The sequence below is a fragment of the Hippoglossus stenolepis genome, chromosome 6, assembly GCF_022539355.2.
Source record: "Hippoglossus stenolepis isolate QCI-W04-F060 chromosome 6, HSTE1.2, whole genome shotgun sequence".
Classification (NCBI taxonomy): Eukaryota; Metazoa; Chordata; class Actinopteri; order Pleuronectiformes; family Pleuronectidae; genus Hippoglossus; species Hippoglossus stenolepis.
This window is the reverse complement of record NC_061488.1, coordinates 14,246,676-14,268,700: the sequence shown is the minus strand read 5'-3', so window position 1 is coordinate 14,268,700 and position 22,025 is coordinate 14,246,676. Positions and strand designations below refer to the sequence as shown.

The 22,025-nt window shown below is 41.8% G+C and overlaps 1 protein-coding gene across 2 annotated transcripts in view; it reads right to left on the bottom strand.

Annotated features, from left to right (window-relative positions):
- Window positions 1–22,025, bottom strand: part of slc16a4 (solute carrier family 16 member 4) — a 30,291-nt gene that overhangs the window by 3,932 nt on the left and 4,334 nt on the right. For both annotated transcript variants that reach the window (XM_035159004.2, XM_035159002.2), the window contains exons 4-10: window positions 17,269–17,401; window positions 15,181–15,313; window positions 14,778–14,921; window positions 14,244–14,405; window positions 13,509–14,159; window positions 6,446–6,657; window positions 1,906–1,999 (exon numbers count right to left, since the gene is read on the bottom strand). In XM_035159004.2, the coding sequence (XP_035014895.1) occupies window positions 1,906–1,999; window positions 6,446–6,657; window positions 13,509–14,159; window positions 14,244–14,405; window positions 14,778–14,921; window positions 15,181–15,313; window positions 17,269–17,385 (1,513 nt within the window). In that variant the 5' untranslated portion in view covers window positions 17,386–17,401. The remainder of the gene's footprint in view (window positions 1–1,905; window positions 2,000–6,445; window positions 6,658–13,508; window positions 14,160–14,243; window positions 14,406–14,777; window positions 14,922–15,180; window positions 15,314–17,268; window positions 17,402–22,025) is intronic.

The window sequence follows — 22,025 nt, the reverse complement described above, 5'->3', positions numbered from 1 at the left end:
CACACACTCAAATCTGGGCAAATCTAAGTTTTCTACTGATTGACAAGATCTACTAATGGCAAATTACAAATGTTTTGCACAGATTTGAGTGTGCGGTTGCTCTTTTCGTAGAATAGAACATTATGATGTCAAATTTAAGTTTAGCTTTGACTGTTTCGACAGTCGACCACAAATCCCGTATCTGCTCATCTTTGAGCCGGAGAGAATGTTCCCCTTCGGGCGATCATTGTTTTCATTGACTAGTAATTTTCACATTTCCACCGCAGTGTGGCTTCAATCAGAGCTAATGCACAGTGTGTGTGTCCAACTAAGGCCCATTAAAGAGGCTCCATCATGTGATTAAGTGAGGTGTTACATCTCTCATCTCGTGGCCACGACTTACCAACTTGTGGCCACAACTTATCTCTTAATTCCCACACGTAATAATTTCGTGGCCACATACGATTTTCCCCCCAAATGTCACAAGACAGCCACCGTAGCTCATTATTAAGTAAACAAAAAAACAACTTAACCAATCAATTAACATTTACTTGCATAACAATTATTCTTATTAATCCTTCATAACCGCTTCATAAAAAGTAACCATTACCATTAGAAACCATTAGTTGCATTATATTATATGCATTTATATTCTCCACATGTTTCTTATTGGAACTGTTTTTTTTTTTCATTCTTCACATGTCACATTACAGATAGTGAGGGCTCAGTTGTTTGGCATATGGCTGACCCACGTGTCGACTATACTGCAGGTGACAGTCTACATAACTTCATTCCTGTGTTCTTATTTGTTTTCTTTAACAATGAGTCATGTTTACATTTAATTTCAAACAGGGGAATTGTGGGGGGGCAAATGAAAAGCAGGCACAGCAGCTGCTGGTCAAACAGTTGACAGGGGAGGAACTGGTCAACCGGGACTTTATCACAACCTGTGGCCCGAAGGCACAACCACACTTTACCTAAAACCAGTCTCTTACTTGAACCAGTGGGATTGTAAACAGAGCCTCATGCTATTTCCGTTTCACCTTAAAGGGGGTCATTAGTCATATTTCAATCCCGAAACCCCCATACAGGGACCAGGTCAATACCCCCCCCCCTCCCGCCCGCCCACTACACTTTAACTGGGGCCAAATGTTAACAGCAAGGGCCAGAGGAGTTGTTTTTTCCTGGAAATACCTCAGACAACCACAGGAAGCTCTTCGCAAAGTTTCAGGGCTCCATATAATAAAGAGAAAAAGTGGTTCTATCTCATGTGTTGACCAGATGATCGGTGTTGCTGGTATTTTCTGAGCTGACCTAGAAAAGACATTGTTCATTAGACGAAATATGCAACAACCTGATCTGACAAAAAAACACTGTAACAAAAAACTGATCTCAGATTAGAGACCGCTCCGTGCGGCTAACAGGGATAATCTGCCATCACTTAAACAAAGTGACTCATACCATGCCATCAACACATGATTCGCCCATAGGCTGCGTGGAATCTGATCCGGCAACCCCCAAAGTCCAAGTCTGCATTGAGGGCTGCACTAACTATAGGCTGTTCTCCGGTGCATTTCAGTTTCACACTCCTTAGTCTCTTTAATGCTCGCATAGGCAGGCAAACACACACACTTAGAAGCACTGCAAGGAATTCAAGGGCCCATGAAAATGAGCTGCAAAACACGCAAAATGAGTTTTCCCAAAGCTGGGCTCTTCAGACCCATCCCCGATCCCTCCACTCACTTACTGCCTGTTTGAAGCTATGACACCTGTGTACAAGCCTCACCCTCACTCTGTGCTTTTGGCTCCAATCCCGCGCACATGCAGTGCACACGTGTAGTAAGTGTTTGTTGTTGTGCGCACGTGTAAAAAGTGGGTTAACACATGTACGAATCCTGAAGGTTTTCAATGGCACGGCCCACTCACCGGCTAAAGGAGGCCCCGTGAGGCAGCCCAGGCCGACAAAGAACATGGAGAAGCCCATGGAGTTGTTGAGTTTCTCTGCCCCCACGAGATCCACCTGAAGAGGAGAACAACACATGTTACGACTGTACTTACTCTAACTGCCAATAGTGAGTTTTGTATACATTTTATCTCTGCACAACTCACATATGCTTCATATTACTATGGCAATACGATAAGAAAAATGGTCCAAAGCAGGTATTGATTTTAAATAAATAGCGATAGGCTGGTCAATAAAACGCAGCAGAGAAGCATTTTGAAAGCACAGTGGTACACATGATTGATCTACTTCAGATAGTTTAAAGCAGCCGTTCCCAAACTTAAGAATGCCGCGGCCCAATTTACAACTATATGATCCACACACAGGACTAGAATCATACATATTATTAATTGTATAGTAAAAATAATTGTATATGAACGCAGGCATGTGCGGTGCAAATCCAATAACATCCACATGTTAAGCGAAACAATTAGCAAAGCAACCAATGTAACAAAAAACATGAAGTGCAAATAGTGGATTGTTAAAAATATATTGTTGTTGTTTGTATAACAGAGCAGGACAAGAATATCAGGGAGAAGAAAAACACATTTGAGGCGTAACCAGATACACTTGAAGCGTTTAAGCCCCCCCCAAAAAAACAGAATCGCTCGCTATCACGTGTCCATAAACTGACAGTAACACTGGATTTCAACACCTCAAGCAGTTTATCTCGATATTGAATCACACATCGCGTGAAGTGACACTGTGTCCCCCGATGAGAGGGCTGATGTCGCCGCGTCGCTGGCTCCGATGCTCTCTCGGCGTATTTTTAAAAAGATGCTCGAGGCTTGGATAAATATTGTCCATGTTTAGTTTCTAAATGGCGGCGGCGCACTTTACACGGTCCCAGGGTCCCGTTAGCTCGCATCTCAGCGCACAGCGCACACACGCACACACACACACGCACACGCACACACACACACACACACACACACACACACACACACAGCGACAGGTCCTCACTTGAGTCCTTTCTGCGAGTCCTCTTTTTAGTTCTGAATGATTCAGTTGGACTTTCTGATTCCCCTTCGTCATCAGCAGCTTTCCTCGGCTCCATCTTTGCTCGACCCAGCTCACAACAAAGTTCTCCCTCACCTATGATTCCCCCCGCTAATGATGCGTTCAAGTGTAAATGTGACGGTCAGCAAAAACAATGACACCTGCTATATAGGTCAGATAAAATAAGAACAACGTGGAATTTAAATCTCTTGTCTTTGTCTCATTACCTGTGATGATTACTTTTTTTTTTTTAAATCAATCATAAATGTTTGGTGGTAATCAACGCTTACTTACAAATCTTTTTGTCATTCTCTCCTCATAAAGAAGAGTTAAAGAAGAGATAAAAGAGATAATAATGTGACCTTTATCATGATAATTATCGATATCGACATGAACATTTTTATCAGTCTATAATTTTTGGCCATATCATCTAGTCCTGGAGCAATCAATTTAAATGCGTACACTAAAACAGATGAAGGATATATACTTGATTTATAATAAAAAAAAGGAAAAAGAACAGCAAGTGAGACCTCAAATGACCAAATGTCCAAATCACAGTGTTTTCTCTTACTGTTTCGCACCCAGCACTGAGTTTATTAAACCTGGTATAACTTAAAATATAGGTATATGTCACTGATTCAGCTGCGACAGCAAACATCAGTAACTCAGATCTAATTTTTGTCTCGAGCTGAAAGAGTCATAAATCTGTTTGGGCGTAACAGCAGCTTCCAGGTGTATAATTTTGTTGCACACGTTTGTCAACACACCCACACACACGTGAGATAACATTACAACAGTCACTAGTTGCTTTCGTTCAAACTAGATGACATGGCATGATGAGATGTCAGCATGTTTTATGATGTGTAGACACCTGTTCTACTTTTTAAACAGGGGCAGACATGCTTTAATTCAAAGTGCCCATATCTACAGCTTCATAATTGGGACGTTCTGGTAGAATAGGTTTATATGACAGTAAATGTACATTACTTAACTTAATACATTTAATACATTATTTGCCCCACTGCTGCGGCGCTTCTTCTCACCCTACAGCTATAAATTACAGCTTCTTCATCAGCAGTAAAGACTGCTGTGGCACTTTGACAGTGAGGTTATTTCTGCCTCTACTAATTTGAGTTGGATATTGTAAAGTTGTAACCACAAAAGAAGTTCACTAAAGGAAAGGGAATGGGCGTGCGTGCGTGCGTGTGTTTAAGGCTTAAGTCTTGGTTTTAAGTTTCAGGTTAGAAACAGTTTTAGATGAAAATAAGGCTAAGGGCTGAGGTTAGGCATTTGTGATGGTTAAGCCTTGGATAAGGGCCAATATGAGTGACCTCAAAAAGATGGAAGTATGTGTGTGAGGTGAGTGTGTGCGTGTGTAATCATGGCAAAATGTAGTCATGCCGTGGTGGGAGCAACAACTGTAGTGGGTTTTGAGTACTTTGTGTTAATGTGTATCACGATATCAAAACCCAGATCCCAATGAAGTCCCAGTTTGAAGATGGGTGTGGATAAACCCATGAGTACAAATCCAATAAGGCAGTAAGCACTGGCTCAGGACGTCAACATGTTGTCGGTGTGATCCCATCCCTAGATGGTCTCCAGTCACGCTTCTCATCTTTTTGGCCCTGAGGCACGTCTTGGCCTTTGAGACAACACCACTGCCAAATAAAGTCACACCACATATGTTCTCATGTTTTTGGTTTCAGGTGTGATGTGACCTCGAGACACTGGATACTCGCTGACCTAATGCGTCGTTCCACCCATAACGGCAGCTGAGGAATATCACCGATCAACTGCCTCAGCTTTTCTCTTTCAGTACGTGACACAATGATGTGATGATGTAATTTCACCTTTACGTGGTACAAAAGTTCCCCTCACACAAATAGACTTTACTGCGAATTCACCCGATTTAATAGTCTGATATGGTCTAATACTGGAGGGTCTCGCATGTTAAATAATCTACCCTCTGATAAAAGAGAGAGTGACGCTGATGGTATCGTGTGAAAAGTCAAGTGACATAGAGAGAACACTGTGTGAGAACCACGTATTCACAGAATCGTAACTCTAACTGCCCTGTGACCATGACAATGACTAAAGCTGAGTTGAAACATTTCAACATCTTTGAATTTATCAGTGAAAGTTTGGCAACAGTATATTTCATGTTTCTTTCCTGAAAAAAGTACAATACTGGTCAAAGATTTTAGAATACTTCCATTTAAAAAAAATGCAAGTTTGCATATTTCAATGTCTCAGTGTTTCTGAAATTACAAAAGGGAACAAATTAACAATGGAAGATATTAAAAAGTAATGAAATCTTATATATATATATTCTTTCATTCTTAGCCATGCTGTGACATTTGATCTCTTTGGTCCAGACAGAGGTTGCCTTGAGGTTACTGATTGCCTTGAAATTGTTATGTTTTTTTGTATTTTTTTTTAAAATGGTATAGTCTATTGCAATGATTGTAACAATTCCTTAACTTGGCTTTGGATGAACTGTCTCAACAACTATTGGATGAAATTCTATGAAATTTGGTGCAGAAATTCATTATCTCCAGAGAATGTCTTGTAATCACAATCCTATGACTTTTCATCTAGTGACATCACCAGGTTAAAATGTGTCCAATTCTTTGGTTTCTGACCAAAAGTCAAACAAATTGAAGACATCCCCTTCTGTGTGTTTAGTGCTAATTGTCAACTGCTTGCATGCTAATGGTGAGCATGGCTAACATAATACATACTTAACGTGAGCTGCCAGCAGGCTTAAGTCCTGTTTTTGCATTATTTCCACTTCATTATGTTGTATTGTTTGCTTGTTGCATGTTCAGTTTAACTGCTGCAAACAGATCTGAATACAGGAAAACAAATTCCACTAAAAATGAATCAAAAATTAACCATGTGGACAAACCAACTGAACACGATCTTCATTTATCCGACAATCTTCTCGGTTAATTCCAGGAAGCCCTCACATGAATTTCATTAATCATTTTTCATCACTTATAGGAAATTATGGTTCATGTAACCTGTAACAAAGCATTTAGGGCGAGGACTAAAGGGAAACAAATATATATTTCAATAAAGGGGTTAATCTATGGAATGATCTTGATAAAGACACTTGATAAATAATCCTATTATTAATTAATTAATTAATAATATTGGGTTTATGCACTTGTGTTAGAGATGATAATAGTAAAGTAATAGTTATTATCTGGACAGTTAAAAGTTTGGATGAGCTGGAGGAAGGTGCTATGTGTGATGAGAGTGGGCGTCTCAGTTTTAGCCTTCACCTTTACGGACAATTTATTTTGGTCATTATTTCATGCAAAACAAACTTGGCCAAATAAACCCATCTATCTATTTATCTATTACTGCTTAAAAATTACAACCCTGGTGAACTATAGTAACAGAGGTAGATTGAAGTGAGAACAAATGCACGACACTGCTCGGATAAGACGGCCTCCTTACTAGAACAGGCAGCAGCAGCGCCATGTAGCCGCCACAGAAGATGGCAAAGAAGATGGCGTAGACCATGAGCAGGATGTAGGTGTCTGCGAGCGGCGACAGCAGGTTGACCAGGCCACAGAGGATCAGGTAGGTTTTGTGGTAGTGGTATTTATGAAACAGGTTCCTGTCTGTCACCCAGCCTGAGGCTAGCTGGGCGATGGTCTCTGTGATACCTGCAACAAGAAGCAAACAGGTGAGGGGGTTGGGCAGGTGGAGTGAAGACCCGTTTGTGTAAGATGTGTGTACATTTATACATATAGAAGAATTTATAATGCAGCTTGAACACAATTAGAGGAAAAGTTACTTGGTGCATTGGAAGAAAAAATGGTTAAATACAAAATTAGTAACGTATATTCACGTCACGCATTGAATCGGATGTTACAGCAAACCGATGGAGGAGTCAAAGGTCAACATCTCTGGGGACAACAGGTAAATTGTTTGAATCATGTGAGGTTAAGAATGAATCACATTTTCTTCTGTATTGCCCTTATTATGAAGAGTTCAGAATATCTATATTATATGAAATGTTACATAACTGTTCCTGGTCCCTCTCTCTTTCTTCTCTCCCCTCATTCCCCATTTTTATCCTCTCACTCCAACCGGTCGAGAGACATTTAGATAATGTCTGCTGTGATTTGGCGCTATACAAATACAATTAAATTGAAGATGTCTTATCAAAATCTGTTTCACTGATGACGACAGAATGGAATAGTTGTTTAATTTTACTGCTTTTAAATTGCTTTTTAAATCTTGGAGAAAAAAACAAGATGGTTTATTTGTTCAAAAATATTCTTGATGCTGCTACCCTGGTTTCTTTCTTATATAATGGTATCTTGCAATAAAACAACCAATCAATCATAAAAAAAGAACCAAACGACGTTAGAAATAATTGTACTCAAAGTAAAATGTGAAGGAGAGAGTGAGATGAAAGGTGACTGTGAGAGGACTCCTGCACAACCTCTACACAAGCTCCCTGGAAGAGCAGCGGTGATACTGAGTCATCCTGCTGGAGTTTCTTAAAAGGAACGAATGAGAGACAGGGAGGGTAAAACATTCAACACAATAAAATATTCAGGTAGTGACAGGAAGCTGCTGTTTGGAAAGAGCTGCTCTCTTCTCCTTTAGAAATCCAGATCCAGTCCAGTCCAGAAACCAGAGTGACTTACAGTTATTTATAAACCTAGTTACTGTTTAGACTTAGTGGGGCAGATGCACATGTATCTGTTCATCTGTCAAACACATGACCTGATGGTAGGTAGTGTAGTTTCAATTCACCTGAGATAATCTGTGAAAGATGAATGCAGGGAGCTCTGAGCATTTAAATGTATTGTCTTCAGAATAATTCCCTTATTGTCTGCTTCATAAAAACAAAAGGCAGGACGAGGTGTGGGCATACATTGCATGTGCATGTGCGTGATGGTAGGGCAAAGAAAGAATGTGATGCAACCTGTTACAAAGGGGGCGTAGATGTAATTAATATCTTGCACCAAGTCCAGACGAGTCCCTGTCGTCACTGTCTGTGAAACGAAAATGCTGCTGTACCAGAAGAAGGAGAAGGCACTAACAAATTTCTTGTTAACACCTGTATAACACCGACAACACCCAGCTCAGCTACTTTCCAGCCCATCCTTATTGATTGTATGCTCCGTGCAGGTACAGCATGATGACTGGCCAAATATGTGCTGCTCAGTGCTGAGGTCAACTGGAACGCGATAGGCGATGCGGAAACTGCAGTGGTGTATTGACCCGTCACAGGAATAGCTACAAGCAGCCTGCGCTTAGCCACTGATCAATGAAACAAACTGGTTCTGTGCAGATCAGAGTTACCCATCCTCTCTCTCAGCCTCTGCAGCACAACTGCAAACTGAGCTCGAATCCCGATGCAGAAGAAACTACTGAGCTTTCATGCAGCACTTACGCGAACGTACTAAGTTAAGTACGCATATTTACATGTCATCGTACATCCATCAACACGTGGACGTTAATAAATGATGATCAGTTACATCTTCAATCTTTGAGGCTCCGAATGAAACCCAAATGAATGGACGGTGAAAAGTCCCGTCAGTGAACGCCTCCGCTTTCCTTACATAACAGAATCGTGAGCGTCCCTCTCCTCCGAGGTTAGAGAGATGACATGATGCAGCTGTGCTATGTTTGTGTGTCCTCCTCTGGCGACCCGAAGACAATGTCCCGGGGTGTCCCCTGCTTGCGTACAGATGAGCTGTGAGTCTGTTTGTGTGTCTAAGGCTCAGCAGGTCGGCCCAGGGCTGCAGCTGGTCGTGTTCAAACTCAGTTTCTGCAGTTTAGATGTGGCCTCTCCGAGTAGCAGCTGAAGCTGAGTGCACTGGGGACGTGATCACTTTTGTCCGGTTCTCTCTGTAGTTCTAGCAGGTATGGGTGTATTAGCTGTCACGTCTCCTCCTTCTGCTAATGTCGTGATTGTGTATTCCTATGGGCCCCATTTCACAATGCAAATCAACGTAATTTGCAACGCGAGTGTTAATTTCAGACTCATTCAGTCGTACATTTTCTTGTCCGAACAGCAGATGCACTTGTGTCATGTGCTTTAGACCATGCACTTATAGAGTTTCAGTAGAGACCCTCGTGTTCCTGTCATTATTTCCTGTTTTATTATGAAATATTCACCTCTTTTCTCGCATTTATTGTCTCCCCTCCCCCAGAGAATAGTCTCTGTCCTGATCTAGTCTCTCCATTTGTTCATTGTAGGACCATGGTGTGTCTAGTGTGCTACGGCCACTGTTTCCTGATCTGATTTTCAGTTTTTTCGGACTGCCTTGTGTTTGAGATGTGATTTGGGTCTTTGAGTCTGCTTGTGCCTATTTCTTATACAGGGAGAATTTCAACAAATGGGAGCTGCATTCCCTCTTATTCAAAGCAGGACATTTCATCAATAGATTAAAGCAGCGGCTCATAAAAGGAATATTGGTTCTTCCAGCTTCTCTGAGGTTGTTGTTGGCTTGTCTTGCCTCCTCTTTTGTACGTATTGCCGCCTCAGTGCTCCTCTGAAAAGGATCGGCCACTTTAGAACGGGACATGAACAACATTGAGAGCCCCTGTTGTCACCACGCCAACAACTTTACTCGGTAAGCTGTTGCTTAGCGACTTCAGTTAGCTCCAGTGACGGTGGCTGAGAGTTGACGAAGAGACCCGACCCGGATGATAGTGGCCTCCCTCGTTCATCCCAGTCAATGGGCCCCTATGACGAGCGCTGGGCCCGGGGGAAGAGGCACAGTGGGACACTGGGATGTGGGCTTTGTGGTGCGGGTGGCACCCCGTCTCCCTCGCTCTGTCTCTCATTACAGCGCACATGACCAGACAATGTGACAGAACAAACGTGCTGCTCGCTGCTCGCTGGCACGAATCCTCATCTTGGTAAACCAACAGCCCATCAGATAGTGTTTGTTTACAGCTCCATAGATGAGGTTCCCTAGAAACTGGTCTAATACCTGTTAATTTTAGTACATCCAGTGTAATTTTACACAGCCATGTTATTTGACCCCAAACATAGTTTGGTCTCGATCCATTAATGCTTCCATCCCAGCTGCCTTTCTCGTGAAGGACATTGTTTTCTTGAGGCCTCTGTCTTTTTCCCCCCACTTTCTCTTGCAGCGGTGCTCAGCTGCTGTTTCTTCTACGCTGACAAAGGTAACACTGTATTTTTCCAGGAAGTCTACATAACATATGGTGGATATAAAAAGCCTACACAGCCCAGTTTAAAAGACAGGGATATGTGATGTGAACAATTTAATAAAGATAAATAATTTCAGAACTTGTTCCACCTTCAAAGTGACCTCTAACCTAAAACAACTTGGGGAATATAAAATACAGTACACTTGTTGCATCGGGGTGTTACAATGAAGGATGTGGCTGTGATCAGAATCAACCAATCACATTCTTATTCATGTTCAACAGTAGTTTGTATTCCTGCAATCAATTCAAATGACTGATAAATAAATAAAATAAGATTTTCTCATATTCTTGGAGCCTGAAACATGAAAGAGATCAAACTGTGGCTCAGCAGTGACATCCCTCCAAAACGGATAACAAGAGAACTGGCCAGTGAGGATTAAGCCATTAGACCTAAACGAACACTAAAGAAGCAACGGCAATTAAAAAGATAACGAAGCCTAGAACCAGGCATGGACAGGACTCTGACACAGGAGTAGCAATTGGTAGTGGTTGCTTCATACATGTGACATCTCCATCTCCAGGAGACAAATATCTGGGCTATAAAAAAGCATGTCATGCTACATTTAAAAATATTCTGTCTCTCAAAACCACATGAAAAAACGTGTTGTCTGATAAGAGGTTAAAACAAAATTTCCACCAGAGAGAAACCAGCAGTGTTCGATACTAATGCGAACACTGCTGAGATATCTCAAGTAAATGCAGCATAAAATGACAATTACGGAGGGTGAAACATAAAACAGAGTGTAGTGTGTCAGTGTTACTATAAATGTTAACGGGTACTATCACGGTGTCAGCATCATGCTTTTCTCTGTGTCAGAGGTGGCGTCGAAAATAGCTCCCAAAACCGTTGTGTAATCCTGAGGGTTAACTGAAGAAACGTTTTCGTAAGGACAAGTGGCCAAATAAAGTCAAGTCAAGATGTGCCAAGCTGATAAACTGGCACATACAACCAGGAGATTGTGCAAATGTTTTAATTTCTATTTTGTTTGACCATTTTACCCCAAGTAAGATTACGTAAAACGAACGGATTACCATGAAATGTGGTGGAAGGATGCGGTATCGGTCAGGGAAGATCTTATTACATTTTGGTGCCGATCTGGATCAAGGGGCAGAGACAGTTTTTTTCTTCTTTACTTAATATCACCATTTCTGTGATTTCCCAGGGAATAACTGATGGATCTTGATTTGTGCAATTTGGTGCTTTCGCACGCAAACACTGCACAGAACCTCTCACCAAAGGGTATGAGTCATGTGTGTGGTAGCATCGCTACTTCCGGTAGCGGACATTTAGGCTAAAAACATGGTGTAAATGGTGCCGTTTCGAGTCAAATTTGAATGTCAAGTTTTTCTATTTGAAGGATCAGTCACCAGTTACTTTGATTGTATTGGATTTGCTGCAACGCTGTTTTCCCCTGAAACTCTTAAAGTGTTTTGTGGACTCAAACACTTAACCCGCCCCTAAATCGGCATAGTGGTGAGTGGAGAACGAGTGAATTTGAATTTTTCGGTGAACTATCCCTTTAAGGAAACAATCAGATGTAATTTTACATTTAAAAGATGCTCTGTGAAAAAAACCTCCTTGTTTAGAATCACAATCACATCTCTCACCTCTCATCTCACAAATGTGTCTCATACCATGTGAAAGTCACATCTGAGTACTGAGGGAGAGATTACAAAACAGAAGCCTGTAACTTATAAATGCTCGACCCCATCTGGAGCATTTCAATTATTCACAAAGCCTGACCAAGCACCTGAATTACACGTGCACATGTGGCGTGTGGTCAACATGTTAATGCTGTTTTCTGTTCAATGGCGTACTGCTGAACCCACACACCCTGGCCAGTGGACCAAAGTTCAGCTTTTATGTAAGCACATTCATTACATAAGACTGCAGAGACTGAGCAGCTCACAAATAATGAATGCCTAGAAGTTGACTCGGGAATTTTTTTTTTGGGATCACCATTTAAACCTGGACCTCCTGCCTCACAGTCTCTGTGAAATTCCTGCTGGAAGCCACAGTCGAAAAAGACACACGGCGACAGTCAGTCAGTTCATAAGGAGTGCGATTGTTTGACTTTGATCTTTATCCACATCTCAGACATGTAAAAGTGGGGTCTTATCTAATAGACATTTGTGCAACAGCTTGCGTGATGAGACTAGCTTTGACCTTCATAAGGTCATGATTAAACAATTACGCATGTTTAAAAAGTATGAAGCGGTAAGACAAAAATGAAAAGTTACAGAGAACACAGCAGCAGTTGTTACACGTGAACTCCAGATAATGTGCAAATCAATTTGTCTAGACATTTTCCTGACTTTATCTTTCACATCTGAAGAACGCAGCAGGAGATTGTCCTGGTCCGGGCGCGTTAAAACAACAGGAAAATGTCCGCAGTGTTCAGGTTAAGGGTGGTGCCTGCTGGGTAGATCATACAGGAGGCTGGACATGACGTATAAATTCCTCCACATGTTTTTGTTACCAGCACGTCGACAACGCAGGCGTGTCCCTTATCACCAAAAGTTTTCAAATATAGCTGTCTTTCCTTCTGCCATTTTTGTATTAATTTTGTTATTTTTTTCGTTTTTATGTCTGTCACATCATCATCATGCCCACTCACTCACTCACTCTCCATGAAATATCAATCTCCACTCTCACACAGGCTCACTCTCCGGAGTTTTTACCAGGGGGCTGACAGGAAGAATATCCACAGAGACTGACTCGGACATTTGTGTTCTCACATAAGAAGTCCAGTGAATGTCTGAAAACAGCTCTACAGAGTTAACCAGGGATGGAAGTCTTGTGAAATGGGTGCTTCTATTAGATATTAGAATAATTCAAAAATGTTTTAATTAGGGAGGTGAGGTCAAAGAGGGGATTTCTGGTAGAACTTCAATACTAAATATGGTGACAGCAAGTAGAGAACGCACCCTTTACCGATCCACCACAAAACAAAACCATCTGTGTGTGCGAAAACACAGTTTGTGTATTTATATATGATGGATTGTCTTGAGTTAAAAAAAGATTTCATTCTTTCACGTAATCTGCTGAATGACGTTTTGTTTTTAGACTCTTGTGCTTGTACACATTCCACTTAAGAGATTCAACTCATTTGCGAATTATTGATTTGAGTTGTTTCTGCTTTTCTAATTGATTCTATACCCGAGGAAACGGCTCTGCTGTGTAAACATGATAGTGAATTGCCAAATCCTATCTCATGTAACCCTCATCAGAGAAGCCAGATAGACTTCTACCACTTTTCTTCCTTCAAGGTGGATAATAACAGCACAGAAACATTTGACCAATGTGTCTCACCTGCCACAGAGATGATAAATGAAGCATCCATGGCATCGATGCCCAGGGTTCTGGCTCGGGCAGACAGGTGGAAATAAGGGATGAAGTAGGCCAGCTGGCTGAAGACCACGGACCAAGTGTAGATGCAAAAGAACGGGTCCTTTAGCAGGGAAAAATCCAGTACTTTGGTTTGTACGACGGCCACCTCGCTGGGTGTGCTGGCATGCGAGGGATGTCCAACAATGGTGGACCCATTCATGCCGCCATTGTGCTCGGCTGAGCTGTCCGGAGTGATGGGTTTACACTGAACCGAGTCTTGGTAAGGCTCGTGGCCATTCACACCACTGAGGACTAGTCTGGTCAGTTCAGGTGTCACTGACTGGTCCTCAGGTCCCTGAGTACATTGGCCCCCCAGGTTCTCAGTGTCCCTGTGAGGGGGAGGAAGGGAAGGGGATGAGTCTGATTTGGCGATGCCATTGGATAAGTGAGAGGAGCCGTTCAAGCAGCTCTTGGTGTATTCCTTCTCTAAGGAGCTCTTGAGGGAAACAGCAGGGCTCTTTTGGGTGGGGGAAGAGGTAGCGTTTGGTACAGGAGGCTTTACATTGATTGGTCGCAGAAGCATCCCAGAGGCCACCAGGTTCAGCATTAGACCTCCAAGAATCAGCATCGCCCCTGTGGAACAAAATAAAACTCAACCCTCCACAAAAGATGCTAAGAAAACACTGCTTGCTAAATTAAAAGATGTGTGCTCCCTACCTTGCCAGGCATATAGGTCCAGGAGCAGCTGAGTAAATGGGGCAAGGGCAAAGGTCAAACCCATCCCAGAACGTCCAATCGCATACGCCGTTGCTAACCTCTTTCGAAAGTACAGAGCTGTGACCACTGAGAAGGACTGGTATAGCAGTGCGAAACCCATCCCTAAGTGAAGAGAGTTGTTGTCAAAGAACGTGTCAGTCAGAGGAATGTGAGCAGTCAAGAGAGAGTCGTTCACAAACAATGACCTCAAATCAGTAGTTGTCAAACTTTTTCTGTCGTGCCCCACTTCCGAAGTCACAAAACAATATATATGTCATAATGATAGGGGAATCAACAAATAAAGAAATTCCAACTTGAATTTAACTTGTTTATTTACCTTCCCAGCAACCATTGCATTGGCTGTATGCCCCCACCCTCCAGTTTGAGAACCACTGACTTAAATAGCTGTCCTCATGCAGAGGAGGGCCGTAGTTTTGCTTTGTCCTTTTAGAGTCATTAGTTAAACATTTGGGTTTGAATCTCATTTCTACTCACCAACTATCACTCCCATGCTGACGTAGAGGAACACTACGCTGCTTGCGGCAATACTCATGATGAAGCCTCCGCTGACCAGCAACGCCCCAGTGATGGAGGTCGTCCGGGTTCCAAACTTGGCACACGCCACAGAGGCCATGGGTGCTGCAAAACACACAGAGGAGGAAGCACAAAACCTCAGGATCTAAAAATATCGCTTGTTTTCTCCTGTTCAATCCTTAAGAGTAAACATGCATGCAGAGGAAAACAGAGTTCAAATGATATCTATATCTATATATATATATATATATATATATATATGTATATATACATACAGCTTTAATCTCATCTTTCTACATTAAAAGAAGACACGAAGGAGAGAGAATTCCATCAAATGAGCTACATAGATGATGCAGATTCTAACCTCCAGACAGCCGCATGCTTGACATGATGGAACCAATCCAGCTGATGCTCTCTGACGAGCCTCCAAAGTCGTCTTGGAAAGCCACAAAGAAGATCCCAAAGCTCTTCAGTGTTCCCATCACTAGGACATTTACCTGATTGCACACATGGAAATAAAGATCATTATTAGCTGAGTCTGTCTCGGAGGTAGATGAATTTTTCTCTATTATGTTGTCATTTCAGGCTTTGTGCTCAAACTCTGTATAACACACATATGGGCAATAACATGAAAATATAACGTGTTATCAAAAAGTGGCACAAGTACTGCAGTACAAGCTGGGACCTGTTCAATGTTATTGGATTAAATATTTCCTCTTAAGACAAACTTCTATTTTCACAGTATCGAAGCAAATTTGTGCAAAAATTCCACAATCAGCTCATCACCTGAAGCTAAAAATCACTGTGAATCCGTTACCTTAGAATGAGCCTTTTATACTACACAGGTAGAGGGTTGTGTTTCACAGAGTCTGCCATTGTTGCACCTCTACAGTCGTCCATTACAAATTAATTGCATAACATTACATTTCATTTAGCTGACGCTTTGATCCAAAGTGACTTACAATAAGTGCATTTAACCATGAGGGTACAAACCCAGAACAACAAGAATCAAGGAAGTACAATTTGCTTCAAAAGAACCAAACTACAAAGTGCCATATAAATGCAACTAAATTTTTGTTTATGTTTTGCATTTTTTTATCCAAGGTGTAGTGAGATGTGCCTTTAGTCTGCGGCAGAATATTTATAGATTTTCTGCTGTCTTGATGTCGATGGGGAGCTGGTTCTACCATTAAGGAGCCAGGACAGCAAACAGTTGTGATTTTGTTGAGTGGTTAGCTCGCAGTAAGGGAGCAGCAAGCCGATTGGCAGATGCCGAGCGGAGTGGACAGGCTGGGGTGTAAGGTTTGACCATGTCCTGGATGTAGACTGGACCCGATCCGGTCGCAGCACGGTACGCAGTGAAGTACTAGTGTTTTGAAACGGATGCGGACAGCCTCTGGTAACCAGTGAAGGGAGCGGAGGAGCGGAGTAGTGTGAGTGAACTTAAGTTAAAGACCAGTCGAGCTGCTGCATTCTGGATGAGCTGCAGAGGTCGGATGGCAGCAGCAGGTAGACCTGCCAGGAAGGAGTTACAATAGTCTAGGTGTGAGATGACCAGAGCCTGGACCAGAAGCTGCACCGCCTTCTGAGTGAGAAGGGGACGTATTCTCATAATGTTGTGCAGCATGTATCTACAGGAGCGGGTTGTTGCAGTAATGTTGGCAGTTAGGGAGAGTTGACTGTTGGGTGTCACACCCAGGTTCCTAGCAGTCTGGGTGGGGGCTAACACGGAGTTGTCAATGGTAATTGTCAGGTCGTGGGTGGAAGAAGAGAGAAAGAAATGTATCTTGCCAGCAGGCAAGATACAGTCTACATGACCATGTCCTGGATGTAGACTGGACCCGATCCGGTCGCAACACGGTACGCAGTGAAGTACTAGTGTTTTGAAACGGATGCGGACAGCCACTGGTAACCAGTGAAGGGAGCGGAGGAGCGGAGTAGTGTGAGTGAACTTAAGTTAAAGACCAGTCGAGCTGCTGCATTCTGGATGAGCTGCAGAGGTCGGATGGCAGCAGCAGGTAGACCTGCCAGGAGGGAGTTACAATAGTCTAGGTGTGAGATGACCAGAGCCTGGACCAGAAGCTGCACCGCCTTCTGAGTGAGAAGGGGACGTATTCTCCTAATGTTGTGCAGCATGTATCTACAGGAACCGGTTGTTGCAGTAATGTTGGCAGTTAGGGAGAGTTGACTGTCGGGTGTCACACCCAGGTTCCTAGAAACTCTGTGGAGGTTTCGAGGGAGTTGTCAATGGTGATAGTCAGGTCATGGTTAGAAGAAGAGAGAGCATGCTTCTTGGCTAATCCAGGGAACATCCAAAGAATGGAGCCAAGCATAACTGTATATTACATTTTGTGCAATAAATGGGTAAAATCATGACAAAGTGTTCCTGACTGAATTGATGTTATTACACTGGATAAGCCACCACCATATCATACAAATGAGGCGGACATACCAGGAAGCAATGCAGCACCACCATCCAGCCCCAACCTCCATCTGGAGGTTCCTCGTACTGGATCTCTTTATCCTTCTCCTTCTTTGAGCAAATGGCGTCCTTCCTGAACAGGTTCATGGCTGCCTTGGTTTCACTAGAGGAAAAAAAAGGAAAAAGTTAAATTATTTTCAGGTCAGGCTGAATAATAAGAGGCATCCACAATCACGTGGGAACATGGATATAAATACAAATGGTGCAGCATTTTAAGGTCATGTTCAAGATTCATTGAAAAAAAAAAATATATATACATTTATATATTCACATAGTAACTAACATGTGTTTCACAGTTGAATCCACATGTTATATCTTTTTACATTTTTAAGAAAAATATGAAGCATATAAGAGTTTTCTTTCATAAAAAAAGCTCAACTACTTTCAAAATAAACCACTGATATTATATTTATTTTTCTTTTCACTGCCATTGGTTCATGCAACCACCTAGAAACCTGCACGACAAAAACTCGATTAAATCCTTTTCATCCATTCAAAATATGATATGTGACATCAAATTGCTGCTTTGAGGGTAACGACAGACGACGGTTTTATTGTATTAACTTGAAAAGGCAGCTGTGAAACTGCTCAGTTACAGTGCGGCTTCCCCACAGGACTGTGTCTCAGCAGTGTTTACATTTAGTGTGACTATGTCTGAGCAATATTTAAGATCCCTGTCAGCATGTAACAGCATGCATGAATTTGCTTCGCTTTGATGATGTCTCGTGATAATTTAGTCTGTGAACAGAAAACCCTGGGGCTTTTCCAGGAGGTGGTTATACAAAGTTATCTGGAAACTTTGCGGAGTAAAACCAGGAAACCCTCAGGTATTCACACTCAGTAAACAGAAACAGGAAACAGTTTGAACAAGACCGACCTGCTCAAACGTACGCTGCGTTTCCCCGTCAGAATCAGAATTTAATTAATTCGGATAAAAGGACTTGAAGCCCTGTGGCTTTTTTTTTTTCCTTCTCATGCTGTCACAGCAAAACCTTTGTCATGCGCATATTATGTAAGAGTTGGTGGCTATAATGTAGCAATGTGCTAAAAAAGCCTGGGACAAAAACTACTAGGGATGTAGGGATGTAAACAAGGCTGTAAACAATACACATTTAAAGTTCCTCCCAAAATTAGCGACTATATGGATGGAAATGCATCCCACACATTCACAAGCCCTCAAGGGTAAACAGAAATGGTTCTAATGGGAAAGAGGAAGAAACCCCTTCTTAGGAGACCTTAAGGTAAATCAATTTTAAATTTACAAAGTGACATTAATATAGAAATCTTAATAAGCAGGCTATGAAGTGCATTTAAAAACATTGAAATAAACAGGCTATTTAAATGTGTTTTTATTGTGTAATGGGAGCGGAGGGTCAATTCAGTGCATTAATAATTCCATGTATTTTTGGTGTGCATAATGTTCTGCCACGCGTGTGTGTGTGTACAGTATATGTGTAACTTATGAAATAAAGACTTAAGCCCTAAGTCTGCGGCTTAGTGAAATGAACCTGTACTCCTCTTGAGACGTGAGTCAGGAGCTATGTTTCTGCCTGTGATGTGAATCAACCGCACTGCAGCCTCCAGCAGGCAGAGTGTGACCTTGAATCACAGCGAGCCCTTCTTGTAACATGTTTCCATCGGATCCTCCCCCTGTCCTGAATTCAGATTGCTTTAAGTCGGGTAACAACTCCCTTTGCAACAACTTATCATTTATATATATTTACTGATACTTTGCCCTCAGTCTCATTTGTCCCGTGCTCCTCAGACATTCTCTTCTGAAAAAGAACATCAGAAATTATCGCAAAAAATACAAACTTCTTTCTTAGGGTTGGTCTAGATTAGTCAGCAATACAAAGCAGTACAAAACATACATAAGAACAACATTGTGCCATCTTCCATTATTCAAATTAATCAGATTGGCAGTTTAATACATAATAAGGTCAGGTGAGTTTGCTCTATGTGTCTTGCAGCTGGCATTCCAGCCTTAGGGCCAGGTCACACATACGCAAATGCAAAAGGAATTTCATGGGTCAAAGTTCACCCAAGTGGAACTCCACATGAAGCCACACTACGATTTGCTTTGCCACAGGATGCAAATGTTTTACGCGAAGGTTTGCCGCTGATACATTCACGTGATCGGGGCCTTTACTCCGAACTCATCACATATGGGTGTTTGGTCAGGACCCCTTGGCATCACACACTGTGTCTTCTTATCACTTTTATTGTTTTAAAACACACTACGGTCTTTCCCTAATCTTAACTAAGTGTGTATGTGGATCGTTCCTCATCAGCCTGAATCCCACTTTCACCCCTGAGTATGATAATGTGCCAACATGTCCTGAGTTAACATGCTTTTAAAGATAATAAATCGCTGTGTGACATGTCTCTAACTGTTCTCAGGTCTGCGTGCGTCACCAAGTAATTAAATTGAAACGACTGTTAAAACGTCTGTTAAAAAACGTCTTTCCTAACCACTTTGTCAACACGTGGAGAAAGCTCGCCTCAGATGCTGAAAGTCACCTTGGACACAGTAGGAGCAGGGGGCATAATAAACCAGTGTTTATAACCAGTCTATTGTGGCCTTCACCACTAACTCAGTCTGACTTAGACCTGCATAAGAAGCCGTGACCAAATTAGAGAGCAGAGAGCGGATTAAAAAGGGGAATGAATTGGGCCAGTGTACTGCGGGGGAAATATTTCCCCCATGTGCTGTTCACAAGTTGTCCCCAGAGTGTGCTTTAGTGCATGTTTGTAAACGTGCCGGGTGGTGAGGGGTTGCCCCGTCTTACTGCACCCTTCCAGCAGGACATATGGAATGAATGTTCTCCGGATTCTGTCTCCATTTGACCTACATTCCATTTGTAGGGATATACATTTACAAACTTGTTTCCTGCACGAGGAAAGACTCACAACAAACAAGGAGATACCACTCAGATCTTCTGAAAGTCTGGTTCATCAGTTCAAGGGAGGTAAACAGAGTGGGCGCCGGTAAAAAGGCACGCAGGGCCAGTAAAAACTTTATGGCTTTTTGATGGTCCATTGCCTCCAATTGTGCAGGTGTGTCATTGGGCAAATTCTGCTAAGAGGCTCCTCCCTGACCCGTGGCATATGACAAACACACTACAACTCACTTCATCTTTTGGTCTCAGAATGAATAGACCTATGCATAACAGAATTAGGTATAACAATATGTTTAATTAATAGAAATTGTTCTATAAATTCTCAAGATAAGTGGATATTAACATTTCCCTAAATAAGACATTGTAATCATAGAATGTAGAAAAGAAACACGGAGCTTTGGCTTTAGTTGGTAAAGGCTAATTGTCCGGTGTCTCCTCTACTGACAAACCTGAGCATAGCACCTGTAAATTATAGGGAAGAATATTGATTTTATCTGCTGCATCAGGCTCATTCAAACTGGCTCTTTAGCTAATCCTTCGACAGACGGATGTCAGAGTGATAGATCTTCACATCTCAACATTAGAGGCAAGACCAGAACATTTGGCTCTAGCTCGACAGCTAACGTTTCTTTCAGTCAGAGTAAAGCCGAAAAACCACAAGTTTTAAAACTAGCTTTAAAAGTAACCCTCATTTATACACGCATATAAATGCTTAGAGCTAAACCATTTACCATGTAGCAACATTTAGTTCAATACAGCTATCGTTTTATTTGCCGTAATATCAAAGCAGGTAAAATCGTATGTGGATTGAATTAAAAATTCAGGTTTTAGTTTTTCAGAAAATATCAACTGTCAAAAGAATATTTCCCATTTAAATTCCATTTTTGTCCTTCAAATTAGAGGGGATAACCAAACATTCATATATAATCTGTTTATAAAAAAAGCTAACAAAAGAGTCCCTGTCCGTCATCACCCCCATCGTACACTATATTTATATTTGTCTGCCATGTACAGAGAATAAAACAGTGGAACATAAAAAAAACAACAACAATGCATTACACAACTTTTTTGTTATCCCACAATGCATTGGAATGACATTGTGGATGCAAAAGATTAGACACAACATTACACCTTATTATGAATGATGATTCTTAAGTGTATACAATTTCAATTTACTCCTTATTACACAAAAGAACTACCATTAAAGAGGGAGAAGTGAATGAACGATTTAAGACACATGCCCAGAAAAATAAACCTTTGCTTCCCATAAGCTGCCATCACTGAGGGAATGTAAGGAATGCAGAAGTTCACTCTCTTTGCCCGGATTGCCACACCCTCCCTTCCACACTTATACCAGTCAACAGATTGTTGTATCTACAATATCTACAGTATGCATGGTTGAAAGGAGAGGAAGACAGACAGCCATAGAAAAGAATGCAGGTCACAGGGCAGACAGCAAAACCACCCAAATTAAATATGAAACGATTAGTATAACATGTAGTATAACTATGTTAAAATAAACTTAAGACAGTTATGCATTCATGTTAAACATTATTAGCCTGTGAGTTCTTGAATAATGACAAACCCCGGGTTTTGTGAAGTCACGCAGACCTTTGACCTTTGACCACCAAATCAGTCCATCCTTGTGTTCATGAGGCTATTTGTTCCAAATTTTGAGAAACTCCCTAAAAGCACTCGTGAGTTGTTAATTTAACAACAGTTTCGGGTACAGGTGTGTGAGGCTAAAACCTGCCAAACAGAGGCTACACAACAGAAAACTAGAGCTCTAGTCTCTGATACGAGACCAATGATAAACAAATTCTATTG